The sequence below is a fragment of the Microcaecilia unicolor genome, chromosome 2 (genome assembly GCF_901765095.1).
Source record: "Microcaecilia unicolor chromosome 2, aMicUni1.1, whole genome shotgun sequence".
In the NCBI taxonomy this organism is placed as follows: Eukaryota; Metazoa; Chordata; class Amphibia; order Gymnophiona; family Siphonopidae; genus Microcaecilia; species Microcaecilia unicolor.
This window is the reverse complement of record NC_044032.1, coordinates 242,830,698-242,857,292: the sequence shown is the minus strand read 5'-3', so window position 1 is coordinate 242,857,292 and position 26,595 is coordinate 242,830,698. Positions and strand designations below refer to the sequence as shown.

The 26,595-nt window shown below is 43.5% G+C and overlaps 1 protein-coding gene across 2 annotated transcripts in view; it reads right to left on the bottom strand.

Moving 5' to 3' along the window:
* MAMDC2 (MAM domain containing 2) overlaps positions 1–26,595 on the bottom strand; it is a 207,194-nt gene that overhangs the window by 82,422 nt on the left and 98,177 nt on the right. For both annotated transcript variants that reach the window (XM_030193853.1, XM_030193854.1), the window contains exons 5-6: positions 13,692–13,829; positions 9,655–9,911 (exon numbers count right to left, since the gene is read on the bottom strand). In XM_030193853.1, the coding sequence (XP_030049713.1) occupies positions 9,655–9,911; positions 13,692–13,829 (395 nt within the window). The remainder of the gene's footprint in view (positions 1–9,654; positions 9,912–13,691; positions 13,830–26,595) is intronic.

The following is a 26,595-nucleotide window of genomic DNA, read 5'->3' as shown; positions in this document are numbered from 1 at the left end:
GGGAAACTAAATTTTGGGGAGTGGATAATAAACATTTTTTCAGGGGGGGGGGGGGGGGGACAGTTGCACACACTGTGTTACTTGCCTCAGTTTAAATGATGGACCACTGGGACCCAAGAGCACTATCAGGTCAATATTCAGTCACCGCAGTTAGCTTCTTTTTTAAATGCCAGCTATGGTAATCAAAGTATCCAATATAGTGACCGCATATCTGGAACGGTTTACTGCTGCACAGGGGGCGTAGCCAAACCTCGATGGGAAGGGGGGCCAGAGCCCAAGGTGGAGTGGCACATTTTGCCCCCCCCCCCCAGCCGCTAATACCTCCCTGCTGCCGCCCTCCTGCCACCACTTCCACCCCCCGCGGCCGCTACTGCCTCCCCGATGTCGTCCTCCTGCCGCTGCTTCCACCCCCCCCCCCCCTCCGCTGCATGCTCAGTTTCATTAAAATGAGCGTGCACAGCCACTTAAAACAGGACAGCGTGCCAGGCAATGTGAGACCAGTGCGGGACAAAAGCTTTAGCTGGCAGGGTTTAGGGGGCCCCAGAGCCAATTTGGGAGGTCCAGCCCCCCCCCCCGGAGCTACACCACTGCCGCTGTATGTCTTTAGTATTATTGAGTTTAAGAGATTTAAGACAGAGTTGAAAACCTGGCTATTCCAATAGGCCTATGGGGGTTCTGACTGATTAGGTTGTCATGTCATTAATATCCCTGTGTATATCTTCTTTGTCCTTCTTATTTTCCTGTTTTCTCTCTTTGTCTTTCAGTGTCTGTATTTCTTTCCTGTCAGTTAATGGAGTTCCTTTCCTTTTCTTGATATTTTAGTCTGTACACCGCTTTGTTCTGCCTGTCAGTTTTGAAAATGTTTAAATAAACTATTCAGATAAGGCAAAAATGATCTGAATAGTGACAATATTCAATCTGCTAGCCATATAAGTTATCTGGGTACGCTCCTATGCAGTGGCGTACCTAGGGTAGTTGACACCCGGGGCCGGTCATTTTTTAACACCCCCCCCCCAAATCCAGTACTAGGCATGCCGAGAATACAAAACACTCAGGACCTATAGAGCAATTCTACCATACCATAAGCAGTCATTTCTACGAGTCACACAAGGAAAAGGAAAGCATCTTAAACACTACAGTGAGCACTAGAACATCAATTCACCTATTGTAAAACGAAACCAGACAGAATAGTACAAATCGTAGATCCTGCACAGTCAATGCCAACTGAAAGCCATGTCTTTTTCACAAACACAGATACACCCTAATCCACTATAGAATAAGTAATCATAAACTTTCTATTTAGACAAAAATTAAACTGAACCCCCAATGCCAGACTCTGCATACAATTCAACACCACAGAAACAGAAACTGTCCCCTAGTACTGTGCAAAATATAAAGACAGCAGATGTAAATTTGAAAAAAATTAACAAGTACCAATCACCACTTTACAAATTAACAAATAGAAATAAAACAAATATAGAAAGTAAAATAATACCATTTTATTGGACTAATACATTTAGCTTTCAGAGGCCAAAACCTCCGTCCTCGGGTCAGTACAGTATAGTGCTGTTACAGTATCCTATCCTGACCTGAGGAAGGGGGTTTTGTTCTCCGAAAGTTAGTCAAAATGTATTAAAATTAGTCCAATAAAAAGATTACCTTATTTACATGTTCTATTATAAACATTTAACACATCTACAATACTTTATCCTAAAGCAAAAAAAATAAAAATATATATTTTATTTACAGTTTGTTGTCTCTGGTTTCTGCTTTCCTCATCTTCTTTTCACCGTCTTCCTTCCATCCAGCATCTGTCTTCACTCTCTCTCTCTCTCTCTCTCTGCCATCCAGTGTCTGCCCTCTCTGCCGTCCCTTCCATCCACTGCCTGCCCTTTCTCTCTGCCCCTTCAATCCACCATTTGCCCTCCCTCTCCCATCCATCCAGGGTCTGCCCTCCCTCTCGCTCCCCCTTCCATCTAGGATCTGTCCCCTCTCTCTCTCTGCCCCTTTTTTCAGCCCCCAGTTCCAGCCCCCTTCTCCCCTCTGACCACCCCCACCCCAGTCCCCTTCTCCCCTCCCCTTCTCCTGTCTGAGACCCCCACCACAGTCCCCTTCTCCCCTCCCATGTCTGAGACCCCCACCCCAGTCCCCTTTTCTCCTCTGAACACCCCCATCCCAGTCCCCTTCTCCCCTCCCCTTCTCCCCTCTGAGATCCCCACCCCAGTCCCCTTCTCCCCTCCCCTGTCTGAGATCCCCACCTCAGTCCCCTTCTCCCCTCCCCTTTTCCCCTCTGAGACCCCCACCCCAGTCCCCTTCTCCCCTCTGAACACCCCCACCCAGTCCCCTTCTTCCCTCCCCTTCCCTTCTCCCCTCTGAGATCCCCACCCCAGTCCCCTTCTCCCCTCCCCTGTCTGACCCCCACCCCAGTCCCCTTTCCCCTCTGAACACCCCCACCCGAGTCCCCTTCTCCCCTCTGAGATCCCCACCCCAGTCCCCTTCTCCCCTCCCCCTCCCCTGTCTGAGATCCCCACCCGTCCCCTTCTCCCCTCTGAACACCCCCACCCCAGTCCCCTTCTCCCCTCCCCTTCCCCCGTCTGAGACCCCCACCCCAGTCCCCTTCTCCCCACGCCAGTCTCCTTCTCCCCTCCCCTTTTCCCCTCTGAACACCCCCACCCCAGTCCCCTTCTCCCCTCCCCTTCCCCCGTCTGAGACCCCCACCCCAGTCCCCTTCTCCCCACGCCAGTCTCCTTCTCCCCTCCCCTTTTCCCCTCTGAACACCCCCACCCCAGTCCCCTTCTCCTCTCCCCTTCTCCCTTCTGAGATCCCCACCCCAGTCCCCTTCTCCCCTCCCCTGTCTGAGACCCCTACCCCAGTCCCCTTCTCCCCTCTGAACACCCCCACCCGAGTCCCTTTCGCCCCTCTCCTTCCCCACCTCAGTCCCGTTAAAACCGGCGAAGCAGCGTCGCAGGCAGCGCCTCGTGCCCTGCTTGTAAAAAAAAAAAAATCAAATCTCCTTCCTTCTCCTCGTCTTGATGTCTTGACGTCGACTCGGGCCTTCCAATCAAGGCCCGAGTCGAGTCAAGACGAGGAGGAGAAGGAGATTTGATTTTTTTTTTACAAGCAGGGCACGAGGTGCTGCCTGCGACGCTGCTTCGCCGGTTTTTTAAATGTGCGGCGCCGCGGGAACGGCCACAGGAGGCGGCGGGAGCGGAGCACCCCCCACCCACTGGCACCCGGGGCGGACCGCCCCCACCGCCCCCCCTTGGTACGCCACTGCTCCTATGATATCTGCATAAAATCTGTTCAGTGGACTGAACATTGCCACTATCCAGGTAAATTTTGGGACTGCCCTGGCTCCAGCCACTGTCTGCATAGCGCTGAGGTGGTCTATAAGGATATTCAGAGGTACTATTTGGATAGACCTGCTAAATATCCTGGTCAGCAGCACTTATCTGGATAACATCTTTTTGGAAATCTAGCCCTAAATTTGACCCAAGGTCACAAGAACTGTTAGTGAGAGAAGGGAGATTTGAACCTGATTTTTCCTTGTTCTCAGTCCACTGCTCCAAGCTCAAGGCCACTCTTCTTGTAAATTCAGCACTTGGGACACATGTGGAAAGAGCCATTAGAACATAAGCGTTGCCATACTGGGACAGACTGAAGGTCCATCAAGACCAGTATCCTGTTTCCAAAAGTGGCCAATCCAGGTTACAAGTACCTGCCAAAATCCCAAGCAAATATTATGCTGCTTATCCCAGAAATAAGCAGTGGATTTTCTCAAGTTCATCTTAATAATGGCTTATGGACTTTTAGGAAATTGTCCAAACCTTTTTTAAACCCTGCTAAGCTAACTGCATTTACCACATTCTCTGGCAATGAATTCCAAAGTTTAATTACATGTTGAGTGAAATATATTTCCAGTTTAAACAAGTGATTCATATCCAGTGCTGTACAGTAACTAAGTAAATGTAAATAGTTACTGTTCTTAAGTAAAAGCTGTGTTACGTTTACTTGAAAGAAGTACAGGATAACTTTTACTGAGGTAATAATTTCACCAATTTTTACTAATTTTACTCAGTTACATTTGATGCTTGCGGTTAAAAGTAAAAAGTAAAAGCGGGAAGCAAGATGTAAATGACGACTCCACAGTAAACCAAATGAAACAGCAAAACCGGGAACAGGATTTTCCTATTGCAAACAGTGGATCATCTCATCTTAATTTTTGCTGTTCAATGAATATAACCTATGAGAACAGTTGAGTTGCCTGTGCTTGTTGAATTGGTTACTGGTCTCTAGCCAAACAGAACAGTGATGAGTTGGGTCACTTTAAAGCGGAAATGACGCTGAAGCTTTTAGCAATTCTTGGTGAACAGACTCTAAAACAACAGACTGCTGGTCATCCCATGGAAAATTTTACATAAGGGTGACTGACCACTGGATTCATTCGAGTCTTTAGAGAGGAAGTCTGCTTGACTGGCCTAAAGACTGAAGAGTTCCCACACATTTGACATTCTTGCATCAGTTCTCAAAGATATTCAAACAGAGTTTGCCATCAGACAAAAAATTATTAGAACAGTAAGAGTGTGCTTTTCCTACATGGCAGCTATCCTTTGCAATGGGCTAGCTTGGTTTTAGAGATTTTCTAAGTCCAGTCTCAGAGGCATTGGATATACACACATTTTATACACTTTACGTCCAAACCCTGACCCCTGAGGCAGGCATTGTTTAACGCCGAAACACGGCCCGTGTCAGGTCATTTCATTAATAAATACTCCTGTTGTCTCAGTCTTGAAGGCCCAGTGTTGCTTTTTTTGTTTGTTTAGAACAGTAAGAGACAATGATTCCAACTTTGTGAAAGCCTTCTTTGTAATTGGACACAATGGCGATGATAATGAAGATGAAAGTGAAGATGCAAGTGATGAATTAGACAGCACTACTTCTAATGCAGATAATAATGAGAACAATGATAATACAGTATTCTTTGCTATACGAAAGTCAAGTGTTTCAGAGATTCCCTCGATTAAAACCTGCAGACCCTATCAGAAGACATCAATAATACTGCAAACTGGCCTGATTTGAAGGAACTTTTTATCAGACTGAACAATCCACTTTCTACTAGTGCAGTTGTTGAAAACCTTTTCAGCTGTGTTGGATTAATAACTCACAAGTGCACTCACATGAGTGATAGTCATTTTCAAAAATTTAGTTCTACTGAAAGCAAAGTGAATTGAATTGTAGAGCAATAAAGTTGTTGGGATAACAATAGTTGCAGCATTCCTTGTAGTTGTGGTACTTTTACTTTTTACTCAAAAAGTATATTAGGCAATAACTGTTTTACTTTCACTTAAGTACATTTTTAATGTCTTCTTCACTGTACTTTTACTTAAGTATTAAATTACACATTTATTTTTACTTTTACTTGAGTACTTTGACCTAGTACATTGAACACGACTGTTCACCTCTACCCGTTCCACTCCACTCAGTATTTTACAGACTTCTATCATATCTCTCTACAGCCATCTCTTCTCCAAGCTAGAGGGCCCTAGCCGCTTTAGCCTTTCCTCATATGGAAGTCATTCCATTCCCTTTATCGTTTTTGTTGCCCTTATCGGTAGCTTTTCTAATTCTGCTGTGGGGATCATTTTCAGAGCAATTAGACTTACAAAGTTCCATAGGTTATTATGTAACTTTGTAAGTCTAAGTGCTTTGAAAATATGCCTCCACATATTTTTTGAGATGCGGTGATCAGAATTGCACATATTCAAAGTGCGGTCGCACCATGGAGCGATACAAAGGCATTATAATATCTTCATTTTTGTGTTCCATTCTATTCCTAATAATTCCTATTTGCTTTCTTAGCCGCTGTTGCATGCTGAGCAGATGGTTTCAACATACCATCAATGATGACACCTAGATTATTTTCCTTTACGGTGACTCCTAATGTGGAACCTTGCATCGTGTAGCTATAATTTGGATTCCTCTTTCCCACATGCATCGGTTTGCACTTGCTCACATTAAACATCATCTACCATTCGGATGCCCAGTTTTGTAAAGTCCTCTTGCAATTTTTCACAATCCTCTTGTGATTTAACAACTTTGAATAACTTTGTGTCATCAGCAAATTTAATTACCTCGCTAGTTATTCTCATCTCTAGTCTGTTATTGAGATGGACATGGGGGAAGCCACTTTTTACCCTGGGTTTAGTAGCATGGAATGTTGCTACTAATTGCGTTTCTGCCAGGTACTTGTGACCTGGATAGGCCACTGCTGGAAGCAGGACACTGGGCTAGATAGACCATTGGTCTGACCAAATAAGGCTATTCTTATGTTCTTATGTTATAAATATGTTAAAAAGCAGCAGTCCCAGCACAGACCCCTGGGGAATTCCACTATCTATCCTTCTCCATTGAAAAAAATAACCATTTAACCCTACTCTCTGTTTTCTATCTTTTAACCTGTTCTTAATCCACAACAGGACATTACCTCCTATAGGACTTGATAATTTCCTCTGGAGTCATTCATGAGGTACTTTGTCAAATGCCTTTTGAAAATCCAGATACACAATATGACGGGCTCACCTTTATCCACCCCTTCAAAGAAATGTAGTAGATTGGTGAGGCAAGATTTCCCTTGACTATAACCATGTCAGCTTTGTCTCATTAATCCATGCTTATGAATATGTTCTGTAGTTTTGATCTTTATAATAGTCTCTACCATTTGCTCACCAATGATGAAAGGCACACCAGTCTACAGTTTCCCGGATCACCTTTGGAATCCTTTTTAAAAATTGGCTTTACGTTGGTCACGCCCCAATCTTCTAGTACCATGCTTGATTTTAAAGAATAATTACAAATTACTAACAATACCTCTGCAAGTTCATTTTTCAGTTCTATCAATACTCTTGGATTTATACCATCTGGTCCAGGCAATTTGCTACTACAGTAAGGTGCGAATAGATGTATGAAAGCATGTGCTGGCAGTAATCCTACATATATTTTAAATGTTTTTACATGGCCATTCCCATGGTAGAGCATGTGTAAACCCAGGCAGAGACACACATGCATATGTATGCCTGCTGTGGGTTAGATACACACATAAGCAGCAATTTTCAAAGGGAAAACTGCTGCTGTTTACATGTATACCGGCCACATCCACTTAATAATAATAATCATAATAAAACTTTATTTATAGCCTGTTATATCTGCAGCAATCTAAGTGGGGAACAAGACCACATACAAAATAAAATAATGCAAACATAGCAATAAAAAATACATCATAACTATACAAAATTATACTATACTACAACTTAACAAAAATGTACTACAGTATGTAAGTTCAAATACCACTGTAAAACAAAATAATATCATACATCTGGTGATCCATATCCCTGAATAAACATATGGGTTTTTAAGGCTTTTCTGAACTGGGCAATATTCTGCATAGTATGGAATTCAATAGGAAGCGCGTTCTATAACTTAGGGACTTTAATATAAAGATCTACATTCTTCTAAATGAACCTGCTGAAAAGAAGGTATTTCAAGTAGCTGTTTTTGAGAAGATCTTAGACAGCGAGAAGGTTGGTAACACCTTAAAGTGGCACTGAGTGTTGAGGAAATACAGCCATTCAATATTTTTAAAAACAACAATAAAATTTTAAACTCCATTCAAAATTTTATAGGGAGTCAATGCAAAGTTCTTAGAATTGGAGTCACATGATCATAACATGATCCCCCTTTAATTACTCTCGCTATAGAATTTGGAAAAACCTGAAGAGCCCTCATATTACCTGAAATTCCTATTAACAAACCATTACAATAGTCCACCATTGGACAGACTGCAGATTGATCAATCAGATTGAACATTTGGTTCTGATCCCCATTGGTTCTTCCATCAAAATGGTTGCCTAGAGTTCTTGCAGCAGCCAGTCATTTAAATGAAGGAACTGGTAGGGGCAGGAGAGATTGGGATTACTCCTGCCCCGAAGAGGCCACTAGGTCACCAGGGAAATTAAAGGTAGGCCAGGGGAGAGCCTTTGGGTGGGTGGTGGACTGGCTTGGCAGCACCCACTCTCCTCCAGGGGATTGGAGTGGGTGACCAGCCCAGCCTGTCTGAGCCAAGTCTCTTTGGGGGGAGGACAGTGGATAGTGGCGGTGGGGACCAAGGGCCATAGGATTCACTCTTGTCGGGGAGGGGGAGCGGGGAAGATTTGGTTTCAGCCGAAAATGCATTTCGTGCCAGTTTCAGTGCCTAAACCGATACCTAAATTCAGTCGGCCTCTAGTAATAACATGCTCTATTCTATAGAATCAATTCCTAGAACATTTTTTCTAAACTTATGGGTGTTCAAACAAGAAGAATGTGCTACGAACAGAACTGCCTCAATAGTAGTTATGTGATTGGGCTAGGATATGTGGAGGGGCATAACTGAAAGGGGCGCCCAAGTTTTCCTGAGGACGTCTTCGCAGAACATCCTGGCGAAGGGGTGGGAAGATGGGCATCAATCTTTCATTTCGATAATACAGTCGGGGACACCCAAATCGAGAAATTTAGGTCAACCTTAAAGATGGTCGTCCTTAGAGATGGTCGTCCCTGGTTTTCAGCGATAATGGAAACCGAGAACGCCCATCTCAGAAACGACCACATGCAAGCCATTTGGTCGTGGAAGGAGCCAGCATTCGTAGTGCACTGGTCCCCCTGACATGCCAAGACACCAACCAGGCACCCTAGGGGGCACTGCAATGGACTTCAGAAATTGCTCCCAGGTGCATAGCTCCATTACCTTGTGTGCTGAGCCCCCCAAAATCCACTACGCACAACTGTACACCACTACCATAGCCCTTATGGGTGAAGGGGGGCACCTACATGTGGCTACAGTGGGTTTCGGGTGGGTTTTGAAGGGCTCACATTTACCGCCAGAAGTGTAACAGGTAGGGGGGGATGGGCCTGGGTCTGCCTGCCTGCCTGAACTGCACTGTGCCCACTAAAACTGTTCCAGGGACCTGCATGCTGCTGTCACGGAGCTGGGTATGATATTTGAGGCTGGCATAGAGGCTAGAAAAAATGTTTTTAAAACATTATTTTGAGGGTGGGAGGGGGTTAGTGACCACTGGGGGAGTAAGGGGAGGTCATCCCTGATTCCCTCCGATGGTCATCTGGTCATTTAGGGCACATTTTTGGGCTTGGTCGTAAGAAAAAAAGGACCAGGTAAAGTCGTCCAAGTGTTCGTCAGGGACGCCCTTCTTTTTTTCCATTATTGGTCAAGGACGCCCATGTGTTAGGCACGCCCCAGTCCCGCCTTCGCTACACCTCCGACCCCCCCCCCCCCCCCCCCCCCCCCGTGAACTTTGGTTGTCCCCGTGACAGAAAGCAATTGAGGACGCCCAAAATCGGCTTTCAATTATGCCAATTTGAGGAACCCTGTGAGAAGGACACCCATCTTGCAATTTGTGTCGAAAGATGTGTGCCCTTCTCTTTTGAAAATAAGCCTGATAGAGTGTCATTTACCTAAAGCTGTTATTGTGTATTATCTGCCTCAGGGCTCATTGCACACAATGGGCCCTGCAGCAGAAAACACACAATAACAGCATTAGCACATGCTAACCATCAGTAAATGATCCCATAGCTTACGCTAGAAAATTATGATTTCCTACTTACCTCCAAGGGGTATGGGGCAGTGATATCAACCTCTGCTAAATTCCAGTCGCCTGTGATTGCATTTTCCATTTTCCAGATCTCCTCATAGAAACCATTGATGTCTCTAGTGTGAACTGTAAAGACATTGTTACTCTTCTGCTGAAGGTGATAATAGAAAGACAGGCAGCCTGACATAGGTGTTTGTATCATGGGTGATACCAGCTGAGCCACCTCCTGGAATTGCTTGATGTAAACAGAGTCCACATACATGTAGTGACCTTAAATAAAAAAGCACAAAACTTGATATACTGCCTTTACACAATAATAGATCAAGGCGGTTCACAATAAAATGTTAACATAAAATTAAATCAGAAAACAGAATGCCATTTTCAATAGAAAAGAAGACAGTCATTCAAACACAACAAAAATAAATATTTTTTTAAATAGGTGAAGACCGCTAGCAAGAGTATATGTAAGCCAAACTGGCAAAATACATTTATCAAGGATTAGATTGAAAAGCCAAATGAAAAGGATAAGTTTTAAGCTGTTTTCTAAACTTTGGGAGAGTTCCAACCTAATATCTACAGGTAAATTCCATAAAAATGGTGCCAAAAACAGAATACAGAATTCTGAGTTGACTGTTATCGAGCTTGCTTAGGAGATGGGAGTGTTAAACGATTGGCATCAAGCAAATGGAGAGAACGTGATGAAGTATAAGGAATGACTAGACTAGAAATATAAGCAGGACTACCAGAATGTAGTGTCTTAAGAAGTAGAATTTTAAACCAAACATGATACAAAACAGGTAACCAGTGAAGTTCAGGGAATAGAGGAGTGACAAGGTCGAAACGTTTTGCTTTGAACAACATACAAACTGCAGAATTTTGAAGGGTCTGAAGTCTGCGCAATCAAAATTGTGGAAGACCCACATAGACAGTATTGCAATAATCTAAACAGGAAATAATGAAAGCACGAAATAGTGTACGTAAGGACTTAAAATCTAAATAGTTATGGATAGAAAGCAAATGACATAACAAAAAAAACTGATTTTACAACATCAGAAATTTGCTTATCAAATAAAAGTTTAGAATCAATCTGAATCCCTAAATAATGAAATGAATCAACAGAAATAATATGATGTCAAAAGAATTCCAATTGAATAGATGGTGTACTAAATGAACCAGGTATCCAACAAGCCATTGTTTTTGCAGGATCAAGTACAAGTTTATGAGAAGAAAACCAAATGCATAATACAGAAAGTACCTTTTGAAGGGGCTTCAAGTCTACTGAGAATGGGGATGTAGGATATATAAAAAAAAATATCATCAGCATAAATGAAAAATCGTATATTATGATCTTTAAGTAATTTTGCAATAGGACTAAGGAAAATATTGAAAAGTAGCTGTGAAAGGATTGAACCCCAGCTTAGTTCATAATTTGAAGATGTGTCATTGGTGGTAGATACAGAGAAAACTTGCTAGGTGAGAAAGATTTAAACCAAGCAAAAGTGGTATTAACCAGACCTATCGAACGCAGACGCTCCAAAAGCAATGAATGATCCACCAAGTTGAATGCGGCTGATAAGTCTAAAGAAAGGAGGAGAATGATCTCTCCCCTTTCTTGAATAATATGATGTTCACTAATTAGTGCAGTCATTGTAGTTTCTGTACTATGTGTAGTTCTAAAACCTGTCTATTGTGGATGCAATATATTAGTATGATCTACATGAGAAATTAATTGATCAAATACCACCTTTTCCGTAATCTTTGATAGAATGCATAAGTTAGAAACTGGACAGTAATTTGAAGGATCTAAAGGATCATATACAGATTTTTTTAAAAACAGGCATGATGACAGCTTTCTTCCATAGTTGAGGAACAGTACCTGATGTTAAACTTACAAAATGAAGAACCAATGGTAATAATCCACTGGAAGGAACAGGGTCTAATTGAAAAGTTGTGAGATGAATATCGTTTAATGTCCTTTCAAGAGCAGTAAGAAAGGGAATATTACAATCATTCCAGTTTTCAGAACAGCTAACACAATTTGAGAATCCCACTATAGAAGATGAATGGGAATCAATTAGGAGGTTAATGATGACTGTAATCTAACGTATCAACTGAGGGAGGAGAATGATCTTTGTTTGGTATAATATAATGAGTAAGATTTGAGACAACTTTATACAACACCTTAGCAGGATTTGAAGAGCTGCCAATAGTTGTGGCCTAGTGGTTAGGGTGGTGGATTTTAGTCTTGAGGAACTGAGTTCAATTCCCGGCACAGGCAGCTCCTTGTGACTCTGGGCAAGTCACTTAACCCTCCATTGCCCCATGTAAGCCGCATTGAGCCTGCCATGAGTGGGAAAGCATGGGGTACAAATGTAACAAAAATAAATAGAATTTTTTTTTTTTTGCTAGTTTAAGTTCCACATTGTAGCGATGTGAAAACTCCTTAAATGTTTGCCTCAATGAAGGAATTTTACGTTTTTGGTTTGTTTGGTTTTTTGCCAAAGGCATTCTGCTCTACGTAACTGATGCTTTAGTTATAGTAAGCCACTATGAAACCAAGGGGATTTTCTAGAATGGACTGTAGTAATGCCAGTGTCAGTATTCATTTAGTAAAAATTGGATTTGATTTCCAACATAGAGCAGATTCATCTAATGGCATATCTATGAAGTTGTTTGTGAAAAAAGAAGCCAATGGTTGAGTAATACTTGGATCTCAGTATACAAACCAAGAAGAATTCAAGGAATAGTTTTGTTTAGGTATCTGAGAAGGATTATTCAACTGAAACAGTAGAAAGTAACAAAAAAACGATCTGTCCATGGCAAGGACAATCTACAGATAGACTCAAAGGTCAAATTGTGAAAAGAATCATCTTGTATTAAGATAAGATCTAACGTTTGGCCTGCTACACGAGTGGGAAATTTAACTAATTGAGTAATATGAATATCTTGTAAAAAATAAAGGAATGAAGATGGTCTAGATGATTAGAACCAGATATCAAATTTTTAGTAAGCTGTGGTAAGCACCGATGCATATTTACAACAGCTAAAAATGCCTTACCATGGGGCACGCTCAGGAATCCCACGGTGAATTTGGGATTGGTACACACTACCCACACATATTTTTTTGCACTGGGGGTGGGTCTGGGGTGGAGAGTGGACATGCTCTGCTCTAATCAGTGCAACTACATTGTCACACGCTAACCGAAAGAGAGTGAGCCCTTAGCGATTACATAATGGGTGGTGGTAGAGGCTCATATGTTAATGGTCATGTGCTAATAGGGAAATTTGTATGTGGCCATTAATAAAGAAAACAGAAAAATTGGTCATTTTACCTTTGCAGTTAAAATGGACTTAGCATGTGGAAATGACCAGCCAAGGCCACTTTTTACCACAGTTTGGTAAAAGGGCCCCAAAGATAAGTATGATGCCATCTGAAGAGTCAAAGCCAATTTGATCTGAAGGAGCTCAAATAGTTTTAAATAAGATCCAACCAAATTAGTGTGACTTTTATTTGACTAAGAGTATATTAATATGTTGTGCTATGTGGTTAATGGGTAGGAGGGGAGGAAGGGGATTAGGGTAAGCTTCAGTCTGTCACATCACTCTCATTGCCTTTCTTTTGACAAAGTTGCACAACTTAGTGCCACAGTTGGATATAAAAAAAATTAGCATCACCACATATACTCAAAGGAAATGTTTCAGTTTAGTTCCTTTTCATCACATCTGCAGAGCATGCTGAATGGCAAATTGGCAAGATCCATACATAGCTCCAGTTTTCCTCCCATTCTACCTCTAGCGAGTCATTAATGAATCTCACCCCTTTTTTCCTTTTTACTGTAACTCTACAGGGCATAGTTACTAAAGTGGGCTACCGTTAAGACATGTTTCTTTCCCACTACCTTGTGCTATTTTAGAACAGGTCCCATTTTATGCAATGAGACCTAGTTACTAATAACTGGGGTTAACAGTAAAATAAGATGCGTTAGTAACGACACCCCTAAATGAAAGTAAGAGGAAATGTCTCCATTTAAATTAGAATGTGCTCCTTACCCTGTTCATTGTTAAGAGTGTGGTCTCTGGGAAGGATCGACTGTGAATTTCGGATGTTGCCACCACCAACAAACCAATTTACATTGGGGTTCCAGCGGTTTGTGTACCCACAGAGATGATTTTCTTCAAAGTTACACTCTGCAATTATAGGTAATAACATGAGGATCTAATAAATTGTTCCAGGGTCTGTAAAACAAACCTACAAGGAAAGGTTTATAGGCGCTCAAAACATACTTTATGGAAGAAAGAAGGGAAATGGAGGCTATGATCAGGGCTGAATTTGGGTCCTAGGCAAACACACATTCATTTTCCCCTCTATAAACCCTCATTCACTGCATTACTTACTTTCTCCCATTCCCCTTGCCCTCTGCTGGGACATCCACTCCTTCCCCAGGCCAGCAACCCCCACAACCACCAAATCACCTCTCCTGCAAAAGCCTAGGTGAAACTGCAGGGGTCAGACTTGTAGCAGAAGCATCAGAATGCATGTGGCACTGAACTCGTACAAACACATGCTCTGCTTCCTACTCCATTAAGTAGTAAGAGTAGGTGAGAACCAGGTGTTGGCATATAGCTGTCAGCTATAGTGCTGGTTTACTTGTCCTGCTGACCTCTCTCAGCTAACCCTGCCAATTGACAACTCTCTTGATTTTTGTGCCATTTGGTTATGTGGCTAATTTGTGGATGTGTTAATTTTGCCCTGGATATAATAGAACATTTACATATCTAGCAGTATTCAATAAGTTACATTTCCATAAAATAAAAGGCTCAAAAATAAACAGTCATGATATGAGGTTGTAAGTTGAGGGGATCAGGGGAAGTGTGAAGAAATACTATCTGACATCTGCAACAATCAACCAGCAGAGGGGTTGGTAACCCCTACAGAAACAAAAATTACGCATGACTGGGAATGATACAAAGGGAAGTAATACAGGAGAGAGAGTGAGAGAGACATGACCAGAGTAGGTGGTTGCTTACCTGTAGCAGGATAAATCAGACACACAAGCGGATGATGGCAAGGACATGGATGGTTGCTCACAGAGCTCAGAAAATTCCTGTTACTACCTCATGAGTCCCTGAAGCCTACTGCTAAGCTCAAATATGTGTGGTTGATTTATTGTATTGTCTACAGAGAACCCTTGTTACAGGTATGCAACTTCACTTTTTTAGTAAACAAACAGGATGAATTGGCCACACTGGTGGGGAATCCCATAGCTGAGGGTTGCCGTATTTTAATTCACTGTAGTTTGGAAGGTATATATTAGGAGTTGAGTGAAAAAGCATGGTAGAAAGTGTTTGACTGAATCAGTCATTGTCAACCCAGTCCTCAGGGCACATCTAGTCCCATCGGGTTTGCAGGATATCCACAATGAATATGCATGAGATAGATTTGCATGCACTACCTTGTATGCCCAAGTATCTTTGTAGAATAAGCTTAATACCCATGTCATTAGGGCCAGTGGCATAGCTATGAGTGGACCTAGGTGGGCACCCCACATCAACATCTCTCTTCCTCCGCGGCATCCTGGCATCTGCCTGCCTGTCGCTGAACCCTGTCCCTATTTGGTGTACCTTAAAGGCATCCCTGGAGCCTGCAGTGATTCTATTATTGCTGCTTGTGCTGGCCCTGCAGACCTCTATCAGCCAGGTTCCACCTCCACTTTCATCATCTCCTGTCTGGTGGGACCCGGCCGATGGAAGCCTGCAGGGCTGGCGCAGACAGTAATAATTGAATCACTGCAGGTGCCAGGGATGCCTGTAAGGTACACCAGGGAGGGACGGGGTTCAGCGATGGGCGGGCAGATGCCGGGACGCTGCAGAGGAGAGATGTTAACGTGGGGAAGGTGAAAAAAAATCAATATTTTTTAAAATATCTTTGCCGGGGGGAGGAGGGCTATGGAGTGCCGTGTTGTGGAAGGGCCTATCTAAGTTAGCTCTGGGCCCATTCAAAATACTGGGTCTGGCTATGCCACTGATTAAAGAACCTAAATGGAGGTGCTCTGTTATAAAGTGGCCTCTTTTTTGTATAAGTCTTGGACATATGTGATCTTTTGGCAGAGAGGTACTTCTAAGCTGCTGAGGTGAAAGGCTCAGTCTGGTTAGATCTACATTTTTCACATCTCCTTGACGACGATGATGAGAAACTCCTGACCAATGTAGCAGTGAGGACAGCTTTCTCTGTTCTGGTCAGTGTAACGATAAGGACAGAGTTCATCTTGTGCAAGTACCTGGTAAGGCTTCTGAGGGAAATGTCTCCAAATAACCTAAAGCAATAACCCCGCTGGCTCCTTTATAATCAAAAGCTTTGGCATGTCTATCAAAAATGTTCTGGCAAACTCCTCAAAGAATTCTCTCAAATTATTCTTTGGATAACACGCAAGGCCCGAGCTGTCTGGATCTGGAATCAGTATCTGAAAGCCGGGGGTTGAATATCTGGATTTTGGCTCACACCATTTACAATATAGTTCAAGACAAGTTCTTCTGTGTCTGTGAAGAATTCTTCTACACTGAGAAGGCCTCCTGATTAGTGCCCAGTGTGCGGCGGTGGCCAAAAGAGCAAACAGATGCTGGAATTATTAAGAAATTATTAGGAAAGGGATGCAAAATAAGACCAAGAATATTATAATGCCTCTGTATCGCTCCATGGTGCAACCTCATCTTGAGTACTGTGTTCAATTTTGGTCGCCATATCTCAAATAAGATATAGTGGAATTAGAAAAGATTCAAAGAAGAGCGACCACAGTGATAAAGGGGATGGAATCCTCCCATATGAAGAAAGAGGTGAGGGCTCTTCAGCTTGGGAAAGAGATGGCTGAGGGGGGATTTCATTGAGGTCAATAAAAATCTGAGTGGTGTAGAACGGGTAGAAGTGAATCGATTTTTCACTCTTTCATAAAGTACAAAGAAAAGGGGACACACAATGAAATTACATGAAAATACTTTTAAAACAAATAGGAGGAAATACTTTTTCACTCAAAGAATAGTTGAGCTCTGGAACTCGCTGCAGGAGGATGTGGTAATAGCAGTTAGCATATTTGGGTTTAAAAAAGATTTGGAAAAGTTCCTATTATTGAGATGGACATGTGGGAAGCCGCTGCTTGCCCTGGAATTAGTATCATGGAATATTGCTACTATTTCAGATTCCAGAATCTTGTTACTCTTTAAGATTCCAGAATCTTGCTATTCTTTGGGGTTCTATATGGAATGCTGCGACTATTTGGGTTTCTGCCAGGTACTTGTGACCTGGATTGGCCACTGTTGGAAGCAGGATACTGGACTAAATGGACCATTGGTCTGACCCAGTATGGCTATTCTTATGTTATAGTGTAGGATCTCTATTCCAAAAGTTGAAGGTTTCACCCTGAGATTTGTGCTTTGTGTACAGTTTCTGTCCAGAATCTGTCTGCACCATGTGTTCCTGGTACGCAGTACTCAACTTCTGTATTAAGTCTTTACTTTTCTGTACTGCAGTGCATTGCACTGTAGGTGGCTGAGTCTTTTGTGTCAGCAGGGATTGCTGCATATCAGCTGCCTTTTGTGTTGAGCGTTATTGCAACTTGCTCCTCACAGGTCTCCCACTAACCCATCTTTCTCTGCTATGGTCTATTCAAGATTCAGCTGCAAGACTCAAAATCACTACATTGATGTATCCCGCTTTTCACAAGTTCCTACATTGGCTACCCATTCACTTCTGCATATAGTTCAAGTTTCTCTTACATATGAATTTACTCTGCAGTTCCTTATTTATCTTCTATGCTCTGCCCCTACAACTTTCCTTGTGGACACCACTCATTGGAAAAGTTTCTCTTTTCTGTGTCCTTCCCCTGCACTACAACTCCTGATTTCATGCTTTGCACCTTGCTGCATCACGTTCCCTCTCTGGCCATATTCAAATCCCTTCTGAGAACTGAACTTTTGAGGCTATTGTTAAATCTTAACCATTTCTTAAATCTTAACCAACAGATACATTTCCCATAAACTTATGCTTGTCATGCATGTTTGTCTTGACTACCTAGATTCAGTATTCTCGGTCTCCAGCAGGTGGAAGGAGGTGAGCCCTTAGTATTTCTATTTTCTTTAGCTTTGATTTAAAAAAAAAAACTGTCTGTGCACCGAGGAACGGTCTTGTGGAGGATGCGGTTACTAGAGGATTTTCCTAGCCTCGAGTGCTACACTTGGGAATTCCCAGGTCCCTCCCCCTCCTTCCTCCCCTTCTGTGGGGAATTCACCCTTTCGGCAGGAAGGTGGTGTAGCTTCAGGGAGAGGCAGCCAAGCTCTAAATTCATTAAAAGCAAAATCAAAAACCAAGGAGGTATAAATCTCCTTCTTTCACCTTGGCACGAACGAGCAGGTCAGAACCGAGAGCTCATTCATTCAGCTCTTAGCACAAGTAGGTACTTGCAGAGGAACTCTCCGTCCTTCTAAAGGCCCATTCAGTCGAACCCGTTCCACCAGGGGAAGAAGGGCAGGGGTTCTATTCCAGGTACTTCCTTATACGGTCTGTGCCAGAGCCGATGGTGGGAAGTGGGGCTGGTGGTTGGGAGGCGGGGATAGTGCTGGGCAGACTTTATGCGGTCTGTGCCCTGAAAATGACAGATACAAATCAAGGTAAGGTATACACAAAAAGTAGCACATATGAGTTTATCTTGTTGGGCAGACTGGATGGACCATGCAGGTCTTTTTCTGCTGTCATCTACTATGTAGATTGTTAAGATTCATAGAGAAGAGACTTTGGGTACTGCTAGTATAGCTTTAGAAATAATACATTGTGTTAATAGTATTATGATTCCTCAACTGAGATTTGTGGTGTTTCAGGATCTAGCTGCTGCTTTTATGAGGCATACTCATCTTTTGAAAGATGTCTCTCATGAGATGTCTCATTCTTGGTGAGCTTAGAGGAAAAATTACTTCCTGGAGTCAAATGGTACTTCCTCTCTTCTTCTGTTGGAGATGCTCAGGCCTAGAAAAGAACTGAGCCACTTTCTTTTCCCCTTTGCGGATAGTTTTATAGTCTTTTTTGCATGCATGTGGCAAAATAAGAGCTCCTTTTACAAAGCCATGCTAGCAGTTCCAGCGTGGCAAATGCGACAAAGCCCAAAGGATTTGAAAGAACTTCGTCACATTTGCTGTGCCGGAATTGCTAGTGCAGTATTGTAAAAGAGCCCAAGTGTGTAAAAGTTGTTATAAAATAGTGCTGGGGTAAAAGTATGTGATAGGATGAATGTGTGTAATTTTGGGGAGCAATTTTATAACTAGGCACTACAAATTAGGTGCCCGAATCACATGGGCTGTGAGCCTATTACACATAAGTTGGCATCAGCACACCTAAATTTAGGTGTTCACACTTACATCATGTCAATAGCAGGCATAAATGTGGATGCCTAAACGTGACAGTTACACACATTACAGTATTCTATATGTTAAGAGTGTAAATGTCATTCCCGTCTTTCCTCCACCCATGCCCTTCCCCCGGTGAACACCTCCTTGCATTTACGCACTAAGGCTGTTCTGCGTGTATGTTATATATAGAATATCGCTGAGTATGCACATAGCACTTACAAGCATAGCTGTTACATTCATGTGCGTGAGGGCTAGTATTCTATCACTTACGCACACAAATGTTGCTGAACTTTAGAAGGAGACAGGTTATAGAACGAGGGGAGGGTAAGTGTAAGAATTGCTGGGTATGTGGTCTAGGCTGAGCAGGAGCGGAGTTCATAAGTATACATGTCACTTAAAACTATACTAATCGATGCACGTCCTTGTGAACTTTATGCACAAACATTTACATCTGCTCTTGAGCTGGCAGGCTGATTTTTTTTCTGCAGGTAAGTATGATGCACTAACACTTTTGTTTTTAAAGTTGCATTGGCTTCCTATTAATGCCAGAATATGTTTAAAGATTGGCACTTTAATTCAAAAGGCATTGGATGGTGATTTACCAGGGAATCTGCAGTCTTATTTTCAATGTTTAACTGGCAATGGAGTCTATGATCTTAGAAACAAGTTGCTTTTAATTTTTCCATTAGTCATCTAAGTCTAAAAGCCAGTTCAATGCAATATTGTCCTATCAGGCCACGCTGTTATGGAATTTATTACCTTTGTCTCTTAGATTAGTTAGAAATTATAATCAGTTTAGAAGTGTCATGGCTCCGCCATGTCCTGCACCCGACTCACCCTCTTCCCATGGTGGTCGGCCTCTGCAGCATTCTGGTGGCATCCTGCTCCTGCGCAGCATCACCCTGCACCTATCTCCTAAGGCACACACACACACAGGAAGAGCGCACTTGTAGCGCCAGCAGCAGTGATGCCAGGATCCCTGTGGGGAGCATCATTTTCTATCGCGCATGTTTTAAGGCAGTGCCTGTCTTCAACTCACTGCCTTTGCAACAGGTCTTCAAGAGCTGTGCCTCGACTTGCCTTGCCTCATGTGTCTCCAAGTTTCAGCCTTGTCAGCCTGGTCTCCAAGTTCCAGCCAAGCCCAGCCTTGTCTTTAGCCCCAGCCCTGACTTGTCTCTAGTTCCAGTCCTGCCTTTTCTCTAGCTCCAGCCCTCTCTGCCTGGTCCAGTTCAATCTCTGCCTGCCTTGTCTCAGTTCAAGCCCTGCCTGCCTTTTCTTCAGCTCAAGCCTTGCTTGTTCTGCCTGTCTCCTGGCCAAGCCTGCTATGCTTAGCCCGAGTGACTCGCCTGCCACTAGCTGGTTCGCGGCTATGGCCCAAGGGCTCACCTTCCCTGAATTTGTGTCAAGACAGTAGAAGATGTTTTTATTTGTTAAGTTTGTAATTATGACTTTGATACTACTTTTTGGCCTATTTTTGTGTTACTGTAATTTCCTAGAGAATGCTCTAGTTCTTTTGTTATCTGTATTGAACTGTAAAGGTATATGCGGGCTAGAAGACTCAGATATAATGTAAAGTAATGTAAGATGTACCTGTAAATGTCCACACCTGTATTCAAGGCATGATAATGCCACTCATGCTAAAGATACATAGGTGCCTTCGTGTCTTTATAAAACAGGGTTTTAAGTAAAAGAAAAATGAAAGAACACATTTAGTGGCCAAGATCAAACATATGTTGAGAGCCAAAAACCATGTCTATGTAATAGCTTGCATGAAATTACATTGAAGGGACTTGTGACTTGTGAGACAGCAGCTGTGCATGATCATAATCTCTTCTTTTTTCTGAGCTCTGTAAATGTCGCCCATGTTGGCACAGTTGGATGACATTACCCACCTGTTTGGCTGATTCATTCTACTTGTTGGCAGAGAAGGTTTACAGTCACACAGCAGGCAGAGCCAAATGGGCAGATTAGCTGGTTCAAGTGATTCATAATTCTCAACAGTGTTTAGCATATAACGTCTCCACACTAATACGCTTGAAACAACAAAGGATTGTTATTTTTCCCCTTAGTTTAAGATATAAATATACTATCTACTTCAGGCAAGTGATGTCAGCAGGAACAAAAAATGGTATTTGCCATTTTCATGAAAATCAACCCGCCTTTTTTCTTTATTACTTCCTTAATTTATCTTGTTGGGCAGACTGAATTGACCCTACAGGTGCCTGCCGTCATCTACTATCTCACTGTGTTACTGTTATTCTCTGGTTCTCACAAACCCTTACTATGGTCACCATGGTAGTTGTACAACCAAAAGCGAACGTAAACCTTGACATGAATTAACACCATACAACTGAAAAGTAAAAATTCAAAAAATGGGGGAAAAGACCTCAGAAAATGGTGACCTGCCACTCCAAGACTGAAGTAACTGAATCATCCTGGTCACAGTTTGTTTCTATATAATCACTGGTCAAAAACCCCCCAGCCAACCAGAATGGTTGTGCAAAAGTATTTATAACTTTTTTTTATTTTTCTTATTGCACCATATGAATACCAAAAATTGTGCAGCGATTTTGATACAGATAGAAGGATTGTTCTCTTTCATTCCTTTTTTTTTTTTGCACTTTTTATATTTTTTTATTTTTCAGTTGTTCATTTCTTGTTGGTTTTGTTCATTTTTTATGTCAGTGGGCACTGGAACATGGGACTGTTTACTATGCGATCCGGTAGCTGTCAGGCACAGCTGTCAGTTTCCTAAGAGGGTCCCCAGCACGCATGCAAGGACATCCGGAGGCGCGATTGGTTGGCTGTCAGGAGCAGCTGTTAGTTACCTGACAGGCTCTTTAGCACGCATGCATGGGCGTTCAGTATATAACTGGCACCATTTTTTCTGGGCTTTTGCACTTGAGCATTAGCAGACGCAGTACCTGTCAAGGTCAGCTGCTGTCGTTGTTTGCTTTTCATTTTTTTTCTCCTTTTTTCGTTTGGTATGAGGGGCACCATTGGAAAGTTTTGAGCTGACATTATATGTAACTTTTTGTTTCCCTGCAGCGCCACTGCTGAGTCCGAACCTGCATTGACGATATTGGTATCCTGCATCCCCTGAAGAAGCCCCTTGGTGAAACGGGTCCGTTGGGTTTGGATGCCATTCGTGACTACTACATGCAGTCAAGCTCAGTCAGCTAAGTCAAGTTGAACTTTCACATTAATATATTAACTACAGTTTGGCAGTGGGGAGCACTGGTTGTTCAATTACAATTTCTTTTTGGCACAATTTTTGGTATTCATATGCAATAAGAAAAATAAAAAAAAATAAAAAAAGAGTTATAAATAGTTTTGCACAACCATTCTGATTGGCTGGGGGGTTTTTTGACCAATGATTATATAGAAACGATCTGTGACCAGGACGATTGTCGCGTACTCAAGGGCCTTGGCATTCTGTCAGGCTTCTTCCCCGGAAGCACTGGGTTTGTGAGTCCTTGGACCACTACCGTGGAGCGGCAGTGGCAGGCAAGGTCACCTTCAAGGCAGAGACGAGGCGAGGCTGGACTGGAACCCCGGACTGGAGTTCTGCACAGGAATACATAGGACTGGAACGCACCGGACGGGTGCGCACTGGACTAGAACCCATGGGACTGGTACACACTGGAGTGGAGCCCACTTGACTGGAACACACGGGACTGGAACCTGCTGGACAGGAACACACTGGACCTAGGCTTCACCTACGCTTAGCCACCGTTCCCCGAGGGTTGAGCCCTCAGGTTCGGGCAGCCAACAGGGCTTACAGGAAAACTGGAACTAGCAAGCAGGAACAACAGGAATCAGGATACAGAAGTGCCCCCAGGCACCTAGGCGAAAGCAAGGCAGACAGGCAGGGAACGTCCGGGTTCCGGCAATAGTCAGGTCTGGTCACAGGCAGAGAATATCCGGGTTCAGGCAGTAGTCAGGTTCAAAGCAAGTCTCTGGGCAGGCGGCTAGCAAAGCCGTAGTCAGGGTCAAAGCAAAGTCTCTGGGCAGGCGGCTAGCAAAGCAGTAGTCAGGGTCAAAGCAAAGTCTCTGGGCGGGCAGGCGGCTGGCAAAGCAGTAGTCAGGCTCAAAGCAAAGTCTCTGGGCAGGCGGCTGGCAAAGCAGTAGTTAGGTTCAAAGCAAGTCTCTGGGCAGGCGGCTAGCAAAGCAGTAGTTAGGTTCAAAGCAAGACTCTGGGCAGGCGGCTGGCAAAGCAGTAGTCAGGTTCAAAGCAAAGTCTCTGGGTAGGCGGCTAGCAAAGCAGAAGTTAGGTTCAAAGCAAAGTCTCTGGGCAGGCGGCTAGCAAAGCAGTAGTCAGGTTCAAAGCAAAGTCTCTGGGCAGGCGGCTGGCAAAGCAGTAGTTAGGTTCAAAGCAAGACTCTGGGCAGGCGGCTGGCAAAGCAGTAGTCAGGTTCAAACAGCGGGCAGAGAGTAGTCAGATTCAGGCAATGGTCAGATCAAGTAGGAAGACTATGGCTGGAGCTCCAGTAGCAAGGAGTACTGGCAGCGGACAGGACTAGGGCCGAAGCTCCAGAAGCAAAGGAAAACACAGATGGGAAAACCAGAAAGCTAAACACAAGAAGACTAGTAAAGCTGTACACAAGCTAACAAGAAAGCTATGCCCAAGCTAACTAGTCCCATGCTAGGAACTCACATAACACACAGGAGAACTAGTAAAGCTGTACACAAGCCAACAAGAAAGGCTATGCCCAAGCTACTAGTAACAAGCTAGAAACTCACACTGAACTGGACAAGGTAGCAGTGCACAGAGCAGTCTAACATATCAGGGACCTTAGACGATGCAAAGGCAAAGGCTGCAGTCTCTAAGTGCTTAATAAAGCCCTTCAACACCTGAGGCGCAGCTGCAGCAATCTCTAAGTAATTACGGAGGCTGTTCAGGCACAAACCAAGGAGCAAATAGCAAGCACAGTGAAACACAAAGAGGCTTCCCACACCCAGGTGTAGTGTAGTGAAGCAATTAGTGTCATGCTGGAAGCAGCCAGCACAGAGAGAGAGAGAGAGAGAGAGAGAGAGAGAGAGAGAGGGAGCTAACCCAGGCAACACCCACAGGTGCAGTACAGTAAAGCAATTAGTGTCATGCTGCTGGATGCAGCCAGCACAGGGAGCCAGAGCTAGCTCAGAAAGGACAGACAGAAGAAACAGGAGCCAGCTAAAAAGCTGACCCCCAGGAATAAGGTAAGTCTGAGGGTGGTCACGGCCACAGACGTGACAACGATTCAGTTACATCAGTCTTGGAGTGGCAGGTCACCATTTTCTGAGGTCTTTTCCCCCGTTATTTGACTTTTTACTTTTCAATTGTATGGTGTTAATTCATATCAAGGTTTACGCTCGCTTTTGGTTGTATTACTGAGGTTGACTTTAAGCGAGCTCCCCCCTTTTTTGTGTTTGTCACTATGGTAGTTGCCCATAGAAGTTTGCCAAGCTATCCTCCTATTTCTAGAGGGCAATTCTAAAAGGGGCAAGTATTTTTATGTGCTAAGGCAGCATCTCTTTGCCACCTGTTTCCTTTCTAGAGAACTACCACAGCAGTGCAAATACCTGTGTATATCTTAAGACACAACCACTTATCCTAGCCTCAGAGCTGGTGTAAATGTTCGCACCTAAATAAATGCATGTAAATAATGATATAACATAGCTGGAATATTGGCATTTATACACATATGTGCACAATACAGGCGTTTTACATGCCAGCACTCTTGTCATACATACACATACTTGGTGTCGAAGGGGACCTTCCACAGCACTAACACATGCTTACCGCTGCTTGAAATGGTGCACCACGGAATGTGCTGAGGCACCCTGTGGTTCTTTTGACATGTTAGCACTACAGGTGCGCTAAAAAAATAACATTTATTTTTTCGTTCAAGGGGAGTGCCTGGGGGCGGAGAGTTGGCCTGTCTGTGCTAATCCATTAGCGCAGCCAGATTGTTGAACGCTGATTAGTGCGTGAGCCCTTACTGCCTATGAAACAGGTGGTGGTAAAGGCTCACTTGCTAAATTTTATTAGTTGCCATGCACTAATGGCAACATTTGCGCATGGCCGCAGCAAAAAGTGGCCTTACTGCACAGGAAAGACCCATGCAGCTTTGTAAACAGGCCCTTAAGTGTTAGCGCTCTCTTTACAGAGCTACCCCTTCAAATGTCCAATGCAATCAAAAGAGAAACCCAACCACTATGATCTTTTATCCAACTACAATAAAAGGGGGGCATGGGGGGGGGGTACAGATATGTGATTTCAAAAATAAAATGCTCAGTCTTGCTCTCTTGCTACAGTTGCATCAATTGTATATCTTAAGGTTTATATCAACCCATGCCCATTCATCAAAAAATATGATGAATTATATACATTTTCTCAGTGCCGTAGCGAGGGCGGCTGACACCCGGGGCAGGTCGCCCCTGCGCGCCCCCCCCCCCCGGGTGCAGCACGGCGCACCCCCCCTCGGCGTGCACCCCCTCCCGGCGTGCACCCTCCCCCCCCCGGAGCGCATTTTTAATTGATTTAAAAGCGAGAGGCAGGCGGGAGGGCCGATCCGCCCCCGAGTCCACGTCGCTGGGAGCTGCGTCGGCTCCGTTGATTTCTTGCTCTCTCTGCCCTGGAACAGGAAGTAACCTGTTCCGGGGCAGAGGGAGCAAGGAACCAACGGAGCGGACACCCCCCCAGCGGCGTGCACCCGAGGCAGACCGCCCCACCGCCCCCCCTTTCCTACGCCACTGCATTTTCTGCAATAAATACACTCCAACACAGCAATAGTATATTTTACTACTACAGGGCATGTAATCTCATGATAAATATTTCCTGTATTAACATCTGAAATTCTACAATATTTAATTAGTCCTGCGTTTTGGCACCACTTGCGCCTGCTTCAGGAGTCAAACAATTTTGTTCAGCCACAGATGACAAATTGCAAATGTAAGGGTAAAAGCATTCGATAATTCAGCATCCAAAGAGCCAATACGCAAAATGACAAGGCAAAAAGCGTGTCATATTGGATGTTTTTACCCTTACATTTGCAATTTGTCATCTGTGGCTGAACAAAATTGTTTGACTCCTGAAGCAGGTGTGAGTGGCGCCGAAATGCAGGACTGCTTTGAGTCATTTTAATTGTCATCCTTCAATAAACCACCTGTTTCGGAACCACATTGGTCTGCCCCCTCCTTTGGTTTTGTTTCTGTGTTGTGGGCCGTCATTAGGGGGACACTTGTTTTAAGGCGCTGTACGAAACAGGGAAATTGAGGAGTGGTTGTTCAGAAGTGAAACCTGGACAGCAAAGCAGAACATAAACAGGGAAAAGCTGAAAGGAAGAGATTAATATTTGAGATGGGTGTAGGGAAGGAAGAGAAGACTGGAGGAGGAAGAATTAGCAAATAGGACAAGAGACCCTAGAAACAGAGTTAAGAAAAGATGGACCAAGGGAAGCAGAAACCAGAGCCTGAGACCAACACAATTAGAAAAACAAAATAGACAAACAACAAAAGTAGACAAAGAATTTTATTTTCAATGCTATACATTGCAAAAACTAACACTCCAATCATATCTGCT